The sequence below is a fragment of the Pongo abelii genome, chromosome 2, assembly GCF_028885655.2.
Source record: "Pongo abelii isolate AG06213 chromosome 2, NHGRI_mPonAbe1-v2.0_pri, whole genome shotgun sequence".
Lineage (NCBI taxonomy): Eukaryota > Metazoa > Chordata > Mammalia > Primates > Hominidae > Pongo > Pongo abelii.
In genome coordinates this window covers 95,839,070-95,858,082 of record NC_085928.1, presented here as the reverse complement: position 1 = coordinate 95,858,082, position 19,013 = coordinate 95,839,070, and the positions used below count along the sequence as shown (strand labels likewise).

General features: G+C 43.6%; 1 protein-coding gene across 2 annotated transcripts; it reads left to right on the top strand.

Annotated features, from left to right (window-relative positions):
* The first annotated feature begins 5,830 nt into the window (after nucleotides 1-5,830).
* KCTD6 (potassium channel tetramerization domain containing 6) lies at nucleotides 5,831-16,271 on the top strand. Of its 2 annotated transcripts, none has more exons than XM_009238852.4 (3): nucleotides 5,831-6,115; nucleotides 12,668-12,737; nucleotides 14,859-16,271. In XM_009238852.4, exons 2-3 carry the CDS (start codon nucleotides 12,711-12,713, stop codon nucleotides 15,543-15,545), a joined length of 714 nt encoding a protein of 237 aa, XP_009237127.1. In that variant the 5' UTR covers nucleotides 5,831-6,115; nucleotides 12,668-12,710; the 3' UTR covers nucleotides 15,546-16,271. The 2 variants fall into 2 exon arrangements, with proteins under 2 accessions (XP_009237127.1, XP_054407941.1); XM_054551966.2 differs by lacking the exon at nucleotides 5,831-6,115 and adding an exon at nucleotides 6,378-8,356.
* The last annotated feature ends 2,742 nt before the right edge of the window (nucleotides 16,272-19,013 follow it).

Below are 19,013 nucleotides of genomic sequence, written 5' to 3'. Positions count from 1 at the left end.
AGTTCCTTTTCCCCTCTTGTTTACTTTTTTCTCTTCATTGCTCTTTCATTTCTCTTCTCTCTAAAGCTGAGTGACCATCTCCTGAGGGCCAAGATTGTTGCAGGTGAAGAGAGATTCTGAATGGAGTCTGAGACACAGTTCTCTGTGTCAGGAGATCACAGTCCAGTTGGTACGGACTATTTCAAAACAGACGGAGTGTTTATGTGCTCAGCAGGAGCCAGCAGGGGGCTGGTTTGGGACCTCTGGCTTAGGGGGCGAGCAGACCTAAAGTAGAGGTGCAGGCCAGGGAGACCTCTCAAAGGAGAGGGGAGTGGTGCTGGTTCCTGATAGGGTGGCCAGGTAAAATACTGGATGCTTGTATCTACTGCAATATTTGGGACATACTTATATGAAAAAAATATTCGTTGTTTACCTGAAATTCAAATTTAACAGAGCATCCTGTATTTTCATTTGCTAAATCTGGCAAACCAAGTTGCTGATGAATAAACTGGAGTTAGCTGAGTGAATTGGGGGAAGAAAGGGAAGGGCATGCCTGAGAGGGAACAGCATGAGTGAACATCTGGAGGTCAGAGATCCCATAATTCATCTAAGGAAATGAACATTGTCCACATGCTGGAGTATGGAGTGCAAGAGGGCAGGAGGCAGTGCAGAGAATGCACCAAACCGTCACACAGCTGTTGAGTACATGCTAAGTGCCGGGTACCAGGTGAAGTTCTAGGGTGCAGTTATGAGCTAATGGGACACAGCCTCTGCCCTCAGGAAGCTCACAGTCCAGCTGAGAAGCAGGGAGGTGGAGAGAGGGAAGGACAGGCACTGTGGAAGTTATAGCTGGGGGAACTCAGCCTCCCTGGGAGGTCAGGGAAGACCTCCCTGAGGAGGTGACAATATGCTGAAGGATGAGGAGACAGGTATGCTAAGGGGTGGGGAAAGAGAGATCTAGGTCAAGGGAACCGCATAATGGAAGGCCCCAAAGTGAGAAAATGAGCAGTGGGTCCCAGGACCTAAAATGTGGCCAGAGAGGCTGGGCCCAGAGAGAGAGGAGAGGGGAGGAGGAAGGACCAGTGGGCAGGGACCAGACCACACTGCGGGGAGTTTCAACTGGACCCTGAAGGCAATGGGTGCCACTGAAGGAGTATAAAGCAGGCAGGGTGACACACAGCTTCGTGCTCTTACAGCTGACTCATGCTGGAGAGAGGATGACGGATGGGCAGTGTAGGGTCGGGGTGGAGGGAACGGGGGACACAAGGAGGGGGCTACTGCAGAGGTCTGAGATGGACACATTGCTGGCTTGGTGGTGGAGATGAAGAGGGAGAAGGAGAAATGGATCCAGGCTGCACTGAGGGGGAAGACTTGGCAGGGCTGGGTTCTCTGGCACTGGGAAGTGAGGGGGAGGGAGGAGCAGGCATGACTCAAAGCTTCTGGTCTGGGCAGATGGGAGGACGGAGGCACCATTTGCCGAGCTGAGCTGGGGACTTGGGAGGTTTGGGGGTGGTGAGGAGAGTTCAGGTTTGCACATGCTGAGGGTGAGGAAGCTGGCGGTGGACCCTGGTTCGATGGGCTGTGAGGAGGAGGAAACTGCAGGGAGCCGGCAGAACCATGTTCCAGTCTCTCCTGCCACACTTAGTCACGTGGCCTGGATCAATAACTTCACCTCTCTGTGCCTTCGCCTTCTCACGTATCCCGTCGGAGGTGGGGGTATTCTGCCCTCAGAGCTGTCGTGAGGGTGTGGTGGCAGCCTCCTGGTTTACGCCTTGTGGTGCCCTCCCACACTGTAGTAGGGTTGATCTGTGGGACCATAATCATGTGTGTCGCTTTTGAGGCTGGGTTATAAAAGACATTGTGGCTTCTATCTTGCTCTCTCTTGGGTCACTTGCTCTGGGGGACGTCAGCTGCCATGTTGTCAGGAGAGACTCTCATGACAAGGAATGAATGCCTTGTGCTGAACGCCACGTGAGTGAGTTTGGAAGGGAAGTCTCCAGGCTTCAGATGACTGCAGCCCCTGCCGCCAATTAGACTGCAAGCTCCTGTGGGACCCTGAGCTGCTTCCAAGTTCCTGACCCACAGAAACGGAGGGGAAAGCACTTGGAAGCTGTTTTAAGACCCTACCTTTTGGGATTATTTGTTATGTGGCAAAAGGTAACTGATACAGTGGGTAAAAGCACCTAGCACAGTACCTTGTACAGAATTGGGGCTATAGAACAGACAAGATCTATAGCTCTGGATTCAGGACAGAGGGTTGGGCCGGAGACAGGGATTTGGAAGCCTTTGGCTCAGACACAGTAAAGGAATCCATGGAGGTGGCTGAGCCATTCCATGGAGAGGGGTACATGGAAAGGAGGGGATGGTGTTGAACAGGAACTTGAGCATAAGTGTCGGGGTAAAGCAAGAGGAGCATCTTTGTAAGTCTGAGAGGAGGAGCTACGGAAGAAGGAGGAGAACGAGGAGAACACGCATCCTAGAAGCCAAGGGAAGGAGCTGTCCCCTGGCAGACGTCACTGCAGAGGCCTTGCTGCAGAGAGGCCTGAGCCATGCAGGTCAGAGGAGGTTCTTTGGGATTTAGTATCAAGGAGGATTCTGGTGACCCATTTAGATGGAGAGGTGGGCCCTGAGGCCAGATTGAATGTTACGGGTTGGGGTCTTAGGGGAAGTGGGGGACACAGCAAAGGAAGAGAGGGAGGGGGACACTGTGTCGAAGGAGAAGTCTGAAAATTCTTCAGTCAGACAGAGACCTGAGGCTGTTTATCTGCTGATGGGCATGGGAGATGGGGACTGGAGAGAGGGAGGGATGGAAGATCTGAGCCTGGAGAGGCTAAAGGGCGGGAGAAGGAATGGACTAGAGCCCAGGGAGGGGATCACCTGGACAGGAGGTGGAATCCCCCAGCCATCTCATGAGGGGAGGACAGTGCAATGCAGGTCATTCCAAAAGAGGGCAGAGGAGGGGTCCAGGGGGCTCCCACTGAAGGGGAAAGGTTTTCCTGACAAGTAGGAGGTGAGGTCGGCTAGGCAGTGAGAGTTGGGAGAAGAAGGGAGAGAGGGAGGGGACTCAGATCCCCACGCTTCATTCAGTTTTGTCAACTGCTGGTTTCCTTTGCCCTCCCAGCACCGTGCTGGGCTTGGTTCCTTCCTGTAACAGGTGTAGCTGCAATAATAAACAGCCCGCTCCAGGTCAGCCTGGCCCCAGGGCAGACCAGGATCAGTATCTTTACCACAGGAGCCTGGATACTTGGTGGCCACCTGGAAAAGAGAGGTGCAGAGGGTCAGGGGCAGCTGTAAACCAGAAGCCAGCCTTCCCCAGCAGGCTTGCAACCCTGAGCTCTATGGAGGCAAACAGCTTCCAATATAAATCCTTTCCACCCCCAACCCCCCAAACCAACAGATCCAGATGGTTTGCGGGAGAATCCTATAGAACATTCAAACTACAGAAAATCCCAGTCTAGTGAATAGACACTCATTCCTTAAGGTATGTTATGAGGCTCATGTAACTTTGATAGCAAAGCCAGACGAGGAGAGAATAAGAATGGAAAATAGTAGCATATCTCAGTCATCCACGTGGATACAAAAACCCTAAATGAAATATTAGCAAATGGAATCCTAAATGAAATATTAGCAAATGGAATCTAGCGGTATACTGAAAAAATAATACATCATGACGTGTGAAATTCTTTGAATAAAAATGTATTGACTTAAAAAAATACATCATCAAGGTGAGTTTATCCCGGGAATACATGGATGGTTTAATATAGTAAGATCCATGGTAGTAATTCATTACATTGCAATGGGGGGAATCTCACATTGATAAAATTCAGCACTCATTCATAGTAAAGAAGAATAGTGCTTCCTTACCCTGATAAAGAATGTCTATCAAAAAATCCACAACAAACACTGTAGTTAATGGTGATATGTTAGAAGCAGTCAAGAACAGGTTAGAAATGCCCATTACCATCACTGCTCTTCAACATTGTGTGAGAGAATTTAGTCAGCACAGTACAGCAAGAAAAAGGAAAAAAAGGACAGGAAGATACCACACTGTTATGACTTGCAGACTCTATGATTATTTGCACAGCGAATTCAAGAGAAACTACAAACTTATTAGAACTGAAAGAATTCACTTTTGCTGAATATAAGATTATATAAAATCCAACTGCATTTCAATAGCCATCTATCAATTATAAAATACAAAAGTGAAAGTACAATTAGCACTAGTTATAAAAATTTTAAGACAGGAAGGACTAGGTCTGACAAAATCACCAACAAAATTAATCCATCAGTTTTTATATGGGGAAATAGAAGCCCTGAGAGGGGAAATGACTCTTTCAAGGACACCCAGTAAGTCAGAGGCAATTCTGGGTTTTCAGTGGCACCAAATTCTGGAGATCTGAGTATTGGGTAATTTTGGTATTGTCCTTCTATTAAAAAACAACAAAACCCAGTGGGGTGGGGCGGGGGGCAAAAAAAAAAAAAAAAGAAAAACCAAACCAAAACTCATTGTATTTTTCTGATTATAAATTCAATATTCATGTGTTCTGATTATAAATTCAATATTCATGAAAATTCAGAAGAACGTTATGAAGTAATGCCATTAACATTCCCATACTGTTATCTTCAACACGATGGTCAATGGTTTGATGTATTTCCTTCAAAATTTTTGTCTGTATATATTTATGTTTTTAAAAATAAAATCAGGATATCATGTATACTAGTTTGTATATTGATCATTTTCACACACATTTCCCTGTATTCTCACCTAGTCTTTGTGAATTTGATAATGTAGCACTCAGTTATGTTGATGAAGCGTATGTCATTTATTTAACCTATGAATTTGAGCTTTTGGAGACAAATCAAGTACCAGACATAACTGTGATGATCATGGTGATATAATTTCAACCCCAGAGCTAGCTCACACACATGCAGACGTGAAACCCAAGTGAGTTTCTAAGGCCAGTGGTTATTCTGGTGGAGAAGGTTAAACCCAGCATCGGGTAACTGGTCCCACTGGAAGGGGACAGTGGCCTGGCTAGCAGGAAGTGAATGGACTTGGAACGAGTGGACGGATGGAGACCAATTAGCCCTGAGGCGTTAGGTGCTGCCCATCCTCTGCAGCCTTGGCTTCCTTCCTGGTGAAGTGGGGACAATACCAGCGCCAGTCTCATTTAGGGCCGAGCTCCTCCAGGCCCCAGAGCCTTTGCACGGATCGTTTTGTCTGCTGAAGGTGGCTCTGCCCTTCTCTCCACTTGGCTGCCCGTGTTGCTGAGCCTCTGGGCCCAGCTGCCCTTTGCTGTCTTGCCCTCCAGGCAGGACCAGACCGTCTTGCCCCGGTGGCCCCGGGGGCTTCTTCACAGGCCTCATCGCAGGGTTGTCTCCCCAATGCAGGGCAGGCAGGAGGGGCTCTAGGTTGCAGGTCGGGGTCCAGGTCTTCCTCGGCCACTGCGTTTGAAGCAGGGACTCCCTTCCCTTCTTCTCCATCTAAGTCCTCTAATCATGTCCCTCCCAACACTTACGGTCATAACTTGTCATTATTTTGTCTGTTAGCTGTTTCCTTGAGTCTTGTCTGTCTTCTCCTTTCATTAGGACCCGCTTCCGTCTTGGTGGCCGCTGTATCTCCTAAACCCCCAGGCCTGAGATATAGTGGGGGGCCCATACAAGTTCGTGAAATGACTAAGGAGAAACAGCTGTGGAGGCACCAGCCCTGAGGACACAGTGGGCCTGGGGTTGGGCGGACCCCAGGCTGCAGGCGGAGGCGGGACGTAGGGGCGGGGTTTCGGGGCTTCGGAGCGGAGCCTAAGGGGCGGGACTGGGGCTTCGGGGCGGGGCTTCGGGGCTGCGGTCGTGTGGTCTTGACCGCGCGGCTCCGACTGCGCTGAGTTCCTCAGGCCGCTCGGCTCTCTGGCTTCCCGCCCGCGCTGCCGTTAGGGGGCGCCCGCGCTCGTGGCGCCGCGGCTCTGTTGGGAAGGCGCCGCCCGCGCCGGGCAGCTGGAGCCGCAACTCCGGGCGCGGGCTCAGTCGTCCCCTCTGCCGCCGCCGCCGCCGTCGCCGGGCGCGGGCTCGCTTGTCCCCGCGCTCGCGCTCTCCGGCCGCGGGCATCTCCCGGCCCGGCCGCAGCCGCCGCCGCCGCGCAGTGAGTGGGGCTGGCGCGGGGCTTGCGGGGCAGGGGCTTGGGAGGGCCGGGTTTCAGGAGACGTCTGCGCCGAGCGGCCAGGGGAGCGGGGCTGAGGAGGATCTGGGCGGGGGCTCCTGGAACCGGGCGGCGGCGGGGCCGCGTTGAGGGGACCGCGCGTCCCGGGGCTGGCACGAGCCAGCAGCGGAGGTGCCCGCGGCGGGGCCTGGGCGGGGGTTCCGGGGCCCCGCCCCGCGGGGATGCGCGGTTTCTGCGGGCCGGGGTTCGGAGCCCCGCGGCGCGCCCCTTGCCCGGGCCCGGAGCATCGCCCGCCCTACCCCTGGCCGGGTCGGGTTGCGGGGGCTTCGCTGGCGGGGCAGCAGCGAAGGGCGGCCCGGACGGAGATATTTGGGGTGTGCTCGAAAATGATTGTTTTTGGGAGATGGCGCTTATTAGCCACCAATTGCCCTAGTTTAAAGCTTGAGGCAGGATTCAAAACCCTGCCTTTGGGATTTTCTGCCCTGAAGAGACTCTCAGATCGCAGCTGAGTTCCTTATGCCTAGATTTGTGTGTGTGGTGGCGTTTTTAATGCTTGATGTCAGAGGTGATAAATGGCCATGGTAATGGGGAGCCCTGGCAGCACCTGCTGGGCTGACAGTGGTGGAGGCTGTGTCTGGGGGTGGGACGGGGAAATGAAACGTGACAGAGATCCTGTTTGGATATTCTGCTGAAGTTACCATGTTTCTGTTCAAGTATACCAGTTCTAGAACAAGTTGATGGATCCAATTTTAGGACTTTGTGATAGAAGAGGTTTGGGTGGCAAAGTGACCTGGGATGACTCGGCTCGGCTAAGAATATTTGGGGTAGCCTAAGTATCTCTTCCATATCCCCCTGGCATGTTCTTTTTTTCGCTGTCACAAATGCCCTATTACTTGAATCATCCTGGGAGAGGAGAGAAGCTTGGGGACAGCATGTAGCACAGTCCTGAGCCCAAGATTGAGATGTTTTCAAATGAACAAATATGTAGCTAGGAAAAAGAAAATGTTTTTGTCAGCAGGGTTGGTAGGTTGAGAGAATTTTCTCTTTGGCCGAAAACCATCAGTCCATACTGATACTTGATTTTGTGCTATGCCTTAGATATGAACAATGGAGTGGTCAGGATAGCCATGGATGCCATTCCAAAGTTTTGTGATTTGAATTTTCATAAATCATATTTTAACCAAAGCATTACTACTTAAAGGAATCTTAGGGTGACCCCTATGAATCCTTCAGTGCGTTTGGATTTTGATATGTGGGGTCCATTTAAAATGGAGTACATGTATGTATTTGGATTCAGCTTTACCTTGGAGATAATCCTGAGTCATGCTTTAAAGAAGTTCCTTCTGAGATCAGGAGCTCAGGTGTTTGGTGATCTCTGGGAAAACTAGACACTCCCCTTTACCTGTATGTAGTTCTCCCTTCTGGAGCTCTGGGAAAAGGAGGACCTGGGGAGATTTGAAGCAAATTAAGAGGCTGCCTCCTCCATATTTGCCGTCTCCAGGCCAATGCTCTAAATTACTTGTGTTCACACTCAAGTTTCTTATGTTAACCTAGAAATTTTGTTTATGCTGCTGCCACTAGTGTTTTCACATTTGTCTAATACTTGCCAGTTTACAGATGGTTTTATATTCATGATCTCCCTTATTTTCTCCGTTTCCCCAAAGAAGAAGCTGGGCATAAAGAGTGATTTCCTCAGGGTCTCATAATCAGTAACGGAGCAGAATTCAACTACAGGACCTCCCTGGGAACCTGTTCTCTTTCCTTGTCCTGATGTGTTACTCTTATAGGCCAATTTTTGCCTTTGCGTTGTGCCTAAATGGTGTAATTACCCCGTTTTGGGAAGGTGGTATTATCCTGTTTTATCTTGCGGAAACTGAGGGTTAAGAGGAGTGTTATGATTTTGTGACTATTTGTGACAGCTTTTTAATATTAGGTCACTTTTAAACCTATAGCTTCTCTCTTCTAGACCACATGGTTGAGAAAGGAGAAAGAGAAAATGATTACTTTTAGAGAAAAATCCATTTCTGCAGTGGTATGGTTAAGGATAATCTAACCATAATCACATTATCCTTGTATGCCTGGCTACTTGTGCTGGCCTGTATGTGAATGTTAACCCCAAAGACTCCTTTAGATGTCACTGAACTAGTTACTATAAAAAGTATTTCACTTTCAAACTCCCACATTTCAAGAAGAGCAAAACTCAGTACAAAGGCAATTTTGAAGGTAAGTATAGAAAGAGGGAGTTTATTGAGTCTTTTCTGACTACCAGACACGAAGGTTTCAATAAAAAAGCATTTTTAAAGGGCTGCCTGGAAACTCTGGGAAGTCAGTAGTTGGAGTTTTTTATTATTCATTGGAGGTTTTCATTGTAACATATAGGTAGTTATATAGGGTTAGGACTTTTGCCCCGGAGAATTCTTAATCTATAGCAGGAATGATAAACCCAGAATATTTTTGTTAAGTTAGTTCATCATAACCATTAGGCCTGTAATTGCAATTCTGCAGTGATAGGGAGAATGGCATTTAAGGGTTCTTAGGTTATTTTTTTAAGTTCTTAACTTACTGAATTATGCATTTCTTCAGATATGCTACTTTAGAAAATTAATACTTCCTTTTAAGGCTTCTGTAAATTCTTCAGTATGTGTTTTCTTAAGCTTAATTACCTGCTAACATGACACTGTCAGAATTTATACATTAGTCACAATAACCTTTGAAGCTTAAACATGGTTGAATTTTCAGCACTGCTTTATATTCTTTGGGGAATGGTTGGTGTTTTCACAAGAATTTTATTTGCATCAAAGGTTACATCTTTTCAGGTGAACTGATTTTGCAGGGTCAGAGGCTTCTTTGAACTTTATAGCTGTTTGTGCTTGGTTGCATTTGCTGTCTTTCAAAACCATCTTTAGTTTTAGTAAGGAAAGTCACTATAAAGGAAAAATTTTTTTTCGTTTTTTATTGTTACCATTCCTGGTAGATTTTCTGAAATATTAGATATTTTTTTGCTTTCATCAAGTAAAATAGGCCTATTTGATACCCATTTCAAGGTCTTCCTTCTGCTGCCTGTCTTGCGGTCATTTAACTTCTCATTAAGCCCTCCACTGGAGACTGTGCCAGAAGGGAGAGAAGATGAAAAGCAAATGAATCATTTTCTAATTGTTAGTAGCTCTGGAAAATGATTCAGTAGAAGAGATTGAAACTATTCTGGAAATTCTTTGGGATTGTATTTCATTCATCTGCATTGTTTCAGAGATGTTCCTAATGGTCGTCAATTCAGAATTCAGAAGCCGATCATTATCCAGCTATTGGATAACAAGGAATTTTTCATGCTTTTTTTTGTTTGTTTGTTTGTTTCTTGCTGTATTTAAGCATCTCCACAGAAGATATTTAGAAGCAGGTAGAGATAAAATTTAAACTAATCAATACTGTTTTTTCCCTTTGAACTCTTTAATGAACAATTTGATTTCTTTAGACAGTTTAGTCATTGTTATTGGAAGTGACTAATAGTGACTTTGCTTCAGTTTATTTTGATGTATCTTATACACAAATATAGGAAGGCTTTTGGGTGGTTTTTAAGAAACATGGGCTGTAGATTCCCATAATTGCTTTCCTGAATTATTGAGCGTGAGCTTTCATTACATCTTTGTACCGGAACTTTTGCTTTTGCTGTGGAATAGATTCAGGGACATCATATAATTTTTTTTTTTTTAGATAACTGCTCAAGAAGTTACCTTGTTTTGATTTAGCAGTAAAAAAGAAAAAAAGGGTTAATAGTGGACAGACTTTTCGTTAACGGCTGCAACGTTGATGTCTGCTTTTTCCTTGTCTTTGATCTTCTGTTTCTCATTTAATCATTTGGATATTCACGAATTGGAGTTCTGTATATCACTACAGACAGGACAGCAACCATTATTCACACTAATTGAATGGGTTCCTGCCTTTTTTTGGTGGGGGGGGGGAGCTCAGGAGAATTTTTACAAACCCATTATGACTGTTTAGTTAGGCTGAGTTACTGTAAAATTTGTAAATAAAACCCTGCTGGATGGATAGGGTTAATAGATGGCTATAGAGAGTTTAAAGTTAATCTTTTTCAATTTCTTGTCTCTTGGATTCTGTTCTTTCAATTTCTACCCTAGGAGGGGATTTATGGAAAAATCCAGACTAAGAGTCAGAACATGCAAGTTCTTATCTAGTTACTTCCCAGCTGTGGCGCCCTCAGCTAGTCACTTAATCTGCCTTGATTCTCTGTTTTGCATCTTAAGATGAGGATAGTAATCCCTGCTCATCCTACTGGTATCAGGAATGTTGTAGGGGAAAAAAAGTCTTTCATGCCCCTGTCTATTAAATTGTTTCTTCCTTCTAGAATCCCTTCTCAGGTTGTCCGAATTTTCTTTCAAGGATTCAACTGAGTGGGCTCTTCCCAGAAGTCCTGCATTTCCCATTTGGAATCTTGCTTTTTTCCTCTCGTGGGCCTCTGCTGGTCCATCTGTTATATAGCACCTTGAATTCTGTTCTGTACTTCAGCCATTGCATGTTGCCTTCCATTATAGATGGAAAGCTCCATGAGGGCAAAGATTGTCCTTTTCCTCTTTCTGTGTATCCACATTGCACATAGGCACCCCCTCCACTCCATAGGTGACCCACAATAATTGTTGGCTGAATGAATGATTATTGAGGCTGTCAGGAATGAATACTTTGGGTGATGGGAAAATGCCAAAGATGAGCATCTTACCAGAAGTATTGGATGAGTGGCCTTTTAAATTGCTCAGTTACTAATCTGTTGTTATCAGTAACTGAATCAGATCCTGGCAAGACAAATTGGCAAAGCCCATTACTTGGTCCTGTTTACTTCGGATACTATTTATGAAGCAAGTCAGAGGAAATGAAAGACTCATAACAGTCTTGAATTTGACATTTGTTCCATTTCTCACCCCATAGCATGTGGAGGCCTATCTATATCCAACTGCTGAGTGTGAAGAATAAAAACTGACTGCCCCATAGTCTGGTCCACATTTTAGTTTGTGTGCTTTGAAGGATTTGCAAGGTAGAGAAATAGAAGCTTCAGGCTCTGATTTCAGCCCATGCTGTGCTATGCAAATGTTCTCTACATGCCTGAGTGACCTTTTGAGAAAGAGCCTTTGTGATCTTCTGTAGCCAGGGCTTGTTCTGGGAATTCTGTGCCAGATTCCTCTAAAAGTGGGAAAAGTGAATCTGTTAAAGGACCACGTAAAAAAGCCGGTGCTTTTCCTGGATGAATACCAATAAGTCCATGTTTCTTACCATGTCTTGCCAGAGCTTTAGAAATTTGCTCTGCAGTTTGCTTTGCAGGTTGATTTGGGATTGAAGTGTGTGAGAGGGAACTGACTAAGGCAGTTCAGTAGCCGGGAAACTGTTTGTTTAAGTGCTTTTGAATTGTAGATAAAAATAAATTCACATTGGCATCATTAGTATCTGAGCATTTCTCAGTGTCTTAAGGCTGGCTCTCCATGAGTGCTGGCTGATTGACTCTCATCTATATTGGTAAGGTTCTTTTTGCCCCAAATTGTGCTCTTTAACACTTTGGCATTTAAATCGCTTTCTATTTGTTTTAATTGTTGTACAAAGAGAAATGCATCATTATTTAAAAGCATCATTACTTTTTTTTTATATTATAAGATAAATACCATTCTGATGTATTTCTCTTGGAAAGGGATGCTAGTATCCTGGGAGGTTTATGATTTTTGATGCTTTTACTCAGGTGATTGGCTTGTATAGCTGAAATGCTGATGAAAAGGAGTTTTCCCCTTCTCCTTTTTTCTTTTCTTTTTTTTTTTTTTTTTGAGATGGAGTCTCGCACTATTGCAGGGGCCGGTGTGCAGTGCAGTGGCACAATCTCGGCTCACTTCAACCTCCGCCTCCCGGGTTCAAGTGATGCTCCTGCCTCAGCTTCCTGAGTAGCTAGGATTACAGGTGCCCGCCACCACGCCCAGCTAATTTTTTGTATTTTTAGTAGAGATGGGGTTTCACTATGTTGGGCAGGCTGGTCTTGAACTCCTGACCTGGTGATCCGCCTGCCTCAGCCTCCCAAAGTGCTGGGATTATAGGCGTGAGCCACCATGCCCAGCCTCTCCCTTTTTCTTAAATGACCTTTTTGGTGAGGACCATTATAGGTTTGTACCAGAATAAAGTTGTAGAGTTAATCATAATGTTCTCTTATATAAATTCTAAAAATTGATTTTCTAAGAAGAGAGGTAGAATTTGAATGACTGGGTTACTTCCTAGACTCTTCCTCCTTCTCTTAAGTACGGGATAGTTCTTTCTCTGAAAATCTTCAGTCTTTTAGTTCCAGATGGGTTCTCTGTGGTAAGAATACAGGACATGTAGAAGGCCCTAGGGGAATGCTTTCTTCCCCAGATCTTTGCCCTGTAGTAGGTTTCAGCTGAGCAAGGATGAGTAGTTTTTCTGGTGTTTGGCCTCCTCTGTTGGGTGGAAAAAGCCTTTCTTCTCTATTTTCATAGTTATATATGCTATCATATGTCTGTTTTTCTCCTCTTGAAGTTTCCCTGAAACCTGGGCTCTTGAAGACGCATCACTGGAGCAGATGGATAATGGAGACTGGGGCTATATGGTGAGTGCTTCTTAGAGATGCCTTTTGAAGGCTGGGGAATTATTTTTGTGTGTCATTTTATCCTTATGTATTTTTAGGTATATCTTATAAGAAAAGAAAATTGTGAATTTGTGTAACCTCTCTTCCCCCTTTTACTTAGTTTAGATGTATTTTAATTTTTTTTATGTGGAGTCTCGCCTTCTTGCCCAGGCTGCAGTGCAGTGGCGTGATCTTGGCTCACTGCAACCTCCACCTCCCAGGTTCAAGAGATTCCCCTGCCTCAGCCTCCCGAGTGGCTGCGATTATCAGCGTGCACCACCACATCTGGCTAATTTTTGTATTTTTAGTAGACACGGGGTTTCACCACGTTGGCCAGGCTGGTCTCGAACTCCTGACCTCAAACAATCCTCTGCCTTTGTTTGGTGTTTTAATGGAATCAAACTCAAAATGGATTTTCCAAATACTTTTTATAATCACTGGAGAGGTAACATGATTTTTTATTTTTTAAAGTATGTTGCTCTGAAGACTCTTTCTTCATGAATAGTGACTACAAAAGGATCTAGTGAGTAATGATATGGAGGATATTTTGTTGTGGTTTGGGAGATTAATGGTTGAGAAAGTGCCTCTTCTCACTTGCATTTTTTGTGTGTGCATATGTCTCCCTATTTTTCTATTCCTTTGGTGTAAGGTATATTTTACTTGCCTAGTACCTGAAGTCTCTGTCTGCCTTTCTTTTTTCTTTCTTCCCTTTTTTTTTTGAGACAGGGTCTTGCTCTTTTGCCTAGGCTGGAGTGCAGTGGCGTGATCTCGGCTCATGACTTTCCAAGCTCAGGTGATTGTCCCACCTCAGCCTCCTGAGTAGCTGAGACGATAGGTGGGCACCAACATGTGTGGCTAATATTTTGTATTTTTTGTAGAGATGGGGTTTTGTCATGTTGCCCAGGCTGGTCAGCAACTCCTGGGCTCAAGTGATCCACCCTCCTTGGCCTCCCAAAGTGCTGGGATTACAGGTGTGAGCCACCACACCTGGCCTATTTTTTTTCGTAAATAGTATTTCTAAAACTGAAGGTATGTTTTTTAAGAGAAGCTTGCTTCTCAAAAAGGCCAGATTGCAGCATTAATGTTACAAAAGTGAATACACTATCAGATTATGAAATTTTATGGCTGCTGTTAGCTTTTGGGTATATGATGCTTTTCTGGCTTGGTTGTATTGACTAAACTGTATATTTTAACTTAGTATTCGAAAGTATCACTTCCATGAAAAAGTTACCAAGATTAGGTCTGCACAGTTTTTTATTTAATTTAATTAATTTTTTTTTTTTTTTGAGACAGAATCTCTCTGTCACCCAGGCTGAAGTGAAGTGGCGTGATCTTGGCTCACTGCAGCCTCCGTCTCCCGGGTTCAAGTGATTCTCATACCTCAGCCTCCCAAGTAGCTAGGACTACTCGGCCCACCACGCCCAGCGAATTTTTTTTTTTTATTTATTTTTATTTTTTTTATTTTTAATAGAGATGGGGTTTTGCCATGTTGCCCAGGCTGGTCTTGAACTCCTGAGCTCAGGCAGTCCGCCTGCCCCGGCCTCCCAGAGTGCTAGGATTGCAGGCATGAGCCACTGTACCCGGCCCAAATTTTTATTTTAAAAACAAATTTCATAGTTTGTTCCTTTTGTTTGAGGGGGAGAAACCAAAGAAATATTGAAAGTAAATGTCTATATTATCAGATCATTTTAATTCTATCTAATGTTAAATTAAGTTCAGAAAAATGCAAGCCTTAAAAAAAATCAGAAAAAAATAAGTGTATTTTAGCGTGGCTTTTCCCTTCCCACAATATATTCTGTCCTGAAAACTCTATAGATAATGGGTCTGAAATGATGTGGCTCTGGAAGTCAATGCCCTGTATTCTTAGCATAAGCCTTTAAAGAATTGGATTTCTCCTTTTTTTTTCTATTGAAAGCAAATGTTAGATCACTTCATCTGGGTGGGTTTATTGCTGGTAGTAAAGTCATTTTGCATTAGAGGATTACTAAATACATTATAGCCTGAAAGAATCTTGGGCTTTGCTCAGTATCACTTATTTTCTTAATTTGTCAAAGTTAGTATTTAAAAATTTCAGATGACTGATCATTTCTTTAAAAATTTCAGATGACTGACCCAGTCACGTTAAATGTAGGTGGACACTTGTATACAACGTCTCTCACCACATTGACGCGTTACCCGGATTCCATGCTTGGAGCTATGTTTGGGGGGGACTTCCCCACAGCTCGAGACCCTCAAGGCAATTACTTTATTGATCGAGATGGACCTCTTTTCCGATATGTCCTCAACTTCCTAAGAACTTCAGAATTGACCTTACCGTTGGATTTTAAGGAATTTGATCTGCTTCGGAAAGAAGCAGATTTTTACCAGATTGAGCCCTTGATTCAGTGTCTCAATGATCCTAAGCCTTTGTATCCCATGGATACTTTTGAAGAAGTTGTGGAGCTGTCTAGTACTCGGAAGCTTTCTAAGTACTCCAACCCAGTGGCTGTCATCATAACCCAACTAACCATCACCACTAAGGTCCATTCCTTACTAGAAGGCATCTCAAATTATTTTACCAAGTGGAATAAGCACATGATGGACACCAGAGACTGCCAGGTTTCCTTTACTTTTGGACCCTGTGATTATCACCAGGAAGTTTCTCTTAGGGTCCACCTGATGGAATACATTACAAAACAAGGTTTCACGATCCGCAACACCCGGGTGCATCACATGAGTGAGCGGGCCAATGAAAACACAGTGGAGCACAACTGGACTTTCTGTAGGCTAGCCCGGAAGACAGACGACTGATCTCCGACCCTGCCACAGGTTCCTGGAAACAGACTCTCCAGGAAATGGAAGATACTGATTTTTTTTTTTTAAATCACAGTGTGAGATTTTTTTTTTCTTTTAAATATTTGTATTTATTTGAAGGCAGTGAGGACCAGAAGGAAGTTTTGTGCTTTGGCAGACCCCTCCATGTTTTGTTCCCTTCCCCCTGAGTATGCATGTGCCTGTTCAGAGTCTCCAGATACCTTTTTTATAAAAAGAAGTCTGAAAATCATTATGGTATATAATCTACCCTTAACAGAGCTTTTCTTATTACAGTGCTAAAATGATTTCTGATAAAATGGTCCCTAACTCAACTAGAAGGCTAAAAATACAAGAACGAAAGAATAAGCAGAGTACTCATGATGCCTTTGAGAAAAATCAAAACATCATGTAGGGTGACCTGGTTTCCAAACCAATAAATAAGTAGTATTGTAATATTAAAGGAAAACTGTTCCAATCATTTAAAAGTACTTATTAAGTACTGCTTTTTACAGTTATGACAACTGTTTCTTTCTATGCATATAAATCAAGGAACCAAATATCTGTAGCCATGGAAATGTCTGACTAGAAATATTTATATTGAATTCTGAATACAAAATGTCCCTGTGGTAGAAATCTTACTCTTTATGCCTGGTGCAGTATAATTCCCAAGTGTACTGTCTACCAGAAAAAAAAACAAAACTAATAAAAAATGAAATATGAAAATTAAGTTTGTATTGATTGATTATTATTACTTAAGGGGAGAAAATCATATTCCTTGTCTAAAATATGCATTGTTTATGTCCCAGTGTTTACTGCCCATAGCACATTTGTATTTGATTTGAGAGAACACAGTGGGATCTTAGGTTGCAGTTTATAGGAACTGTTGCGTCATTGAAGCAAGGATGGATGGAATTATTAATTTTGACTAAAAGGGTGCATATTTGAACAGCGAACATACAGTTTTTCATATTTTTTCAAAAGAATTTATGTTGAAGATTACAGATTTTTCTTTAATTGCCCACAGTTCTAAGCCATTATTTCAGTTTTGTGCTAAGCACAGGAACAAAATGACTCTTTAGCCCTTTATGCTTATGTTTTGTGATAATCCACAAATGTATTTTGTTAACAAAGTTAAGTTTATTTCTGAAGAGAAGAAACAAACTGCAGTGAATGAATGACCTAGAACAGTTGGCAAAATGCACGTGCTTGGAGAAATACATGTACTTTTATTTATTTCACTGTAGTCTTATTTTGCATAGTTCATGTGCTTCTATTTCTTGAAAGTAACTCATAGGAAGGATTATTTTAATTGTACTGAGACTTCCTACTTTGTTAGACCACTGTATAAAAGGAAGTCATGTAATTTATTCCCTATTTTAGTTCTAAGGGAAGAGTGGAGCTCTGAGGCTGTGTGCCCTGGGGCAAGCAGGCCACTCCTTTTCTCCTCTCTGTGAGAATATTCTGAGGTTCTCTCTCTGCAAGGAAGATGACAACACTTCCTTATGTCTATTTTTGCCCATGTCTCTGAAAATTTATTTTAAAATTTGACAAATACCAACATCCAGAAACCTGTAATTACCGTTTTCACCATCTTCAAACTAAGATCCTTTGATGTTATTGACAGGTTGCTGTGGTTTCAGTAAATCAGTATATGAGTACAAGGTTATCATTTTGGAAAATTATTTTGTATTTAAAATTGATTTGATAGTTACCTTTAAAAAAAAAAAAAGGCCCAACCAGTTACGAGTTGTTGAGCTAGCTGAGGTCAATATGAAATAAAATGATTTGGGTTGAAAACAGGTGTGGAAATAGGAATAATACTAGTTCCCAGTTTTTATTTTTATTTTATTTTTAAATGATTTTTATTTATTTATTTTTGAGACTGAGTCTCACTCTTGTCACCCAGGCTGGAGTGCAATGGCGCGATCTTGGCTCACTGCAACCTCTGCCTCCCAGGTTCAGGCGATTCTACTTCAGCCTCCTGAGTAGCTGGGATTACAGGTGTGTGCCATCATGCCTGGCTAATTTTTGTATTTTTAGTAGAGATAGGGTTTCACCATGTTGACCAGGCTGGTTTTGAACTCCTGACCTCAGGTGATCCACCTGCCCTGGCCTCCCTAAGTGCTGGGATTACAGGTATGAGCCACTGCGCCCGGCCCAAGTTTTTAAAAGTTAAAAACTTATGAGGCCTCTTCCTTGTCCTGTTTACTGGAGATAAGTTTGCTTTTGGTAAATTTTCTCAAATTTACTAATTATTAACAATGAAATGATTGTTTATATGAGTAAATTAGGAAAAGTAGCCAGCTGAATTTTTTTTTTTTTTTTTTTTTTTTTTGCCATTTTACTTGTCTAGTGACATTTAGAGGGTTTTGTCTAATTGGGCAGTTGAAAATGATATAAAAAATGTAGCTTCATTATATTTGGGTAACTTGAGACAGTTACGTCTTTTAATGAAATTTTAAATCATCTTCACTGTGGAAGAGTTGATTTTTAAAAAATGATAGTTGCATTCTTAGAGCTGTATTTTATTTAGATTACAGCAAGTATAAGCACTTAGGAGGATTGTGTGTGTGCATGTATGTGTGTCCTTTTAAACCCAAGGATAAATGTGTGCTAAAAACACACTAACTAATGAGCCTATTGGCTTTTGCTAGATCTACAGCAAAATCCTGGTATTTAACCAAATAGATGCTATAAATGGACAGTGGTATGGTTTTTTTTACTGTGGGAAATTTCTTTTTCTTTTTTGAGATAGGTTCTTACTCTGTTGCTCAGGCTGGTATGCAGTGGTGTGATCATGGCTCACTGCAGCCTCAACCTCCTGGGCTCAGGCAATCAGCCTCCCGATAGCTGGGACCACAGGCATGTACCCCATGCCTGGCCAGGTTTTTTTTTTTTTTGAGGCGGACTCTCGCTTTGTCACCCAGGTTGGAGTGCAGTGGCGCGATCTCGGCTCACTGCATGCTCTGCCTCCTGGGTTCACACCGTTCTCCTGCTTCAGCCTCCCGAGTAGCTGGGACTACAGGCGCCCACCACCACGCCTGGCTACTTTTTTTGTATTTTTGTAGAGATGGGGTTTCACCGTGTTAGCCAGGATGGTCTCGATCTCCTGACCTCGTGATCTGCCCGCATCGGCCTCCCAAAGTGCTGGTATTACAGGCGTGAGATAGTTATTTTTGTAGAGATGGCATCTCTCTATGTTGCTCAGGCTGGTCTTGAACTTGTAGGCTCAAGCGATCCTCTCATCTTGAACTCCTAATGTGTTGGGATTACAGGCATGATCCACCACGCCCCACCGGAAATTTCAAACACATTCAGAAGTAGAGAGGATAGTGTAATAATGAACACTCATGTACCTGCCCATTGACCAGCTTCAACAACTATTCACTTTGGCTTTTTTCTCCTATGGATTATTTTGAAGTAAATCACAGATATTATTTCACATATATCACTTCAGACTGTATG

Coding starts and splice junctions, on each gene's coding strand:
- KCTD6 (XM_009238852.4), top strand. CDS start 12,711: ATGGATAATGGAGACTGGGGCTATATG. Junction 12,738..14,858: donor ATGGAGACTGGGGCTATATG/GTGAGTGCTTCT, acceptor TAAAAATTTCAG/ATGACTGACCCAGTCACGTT.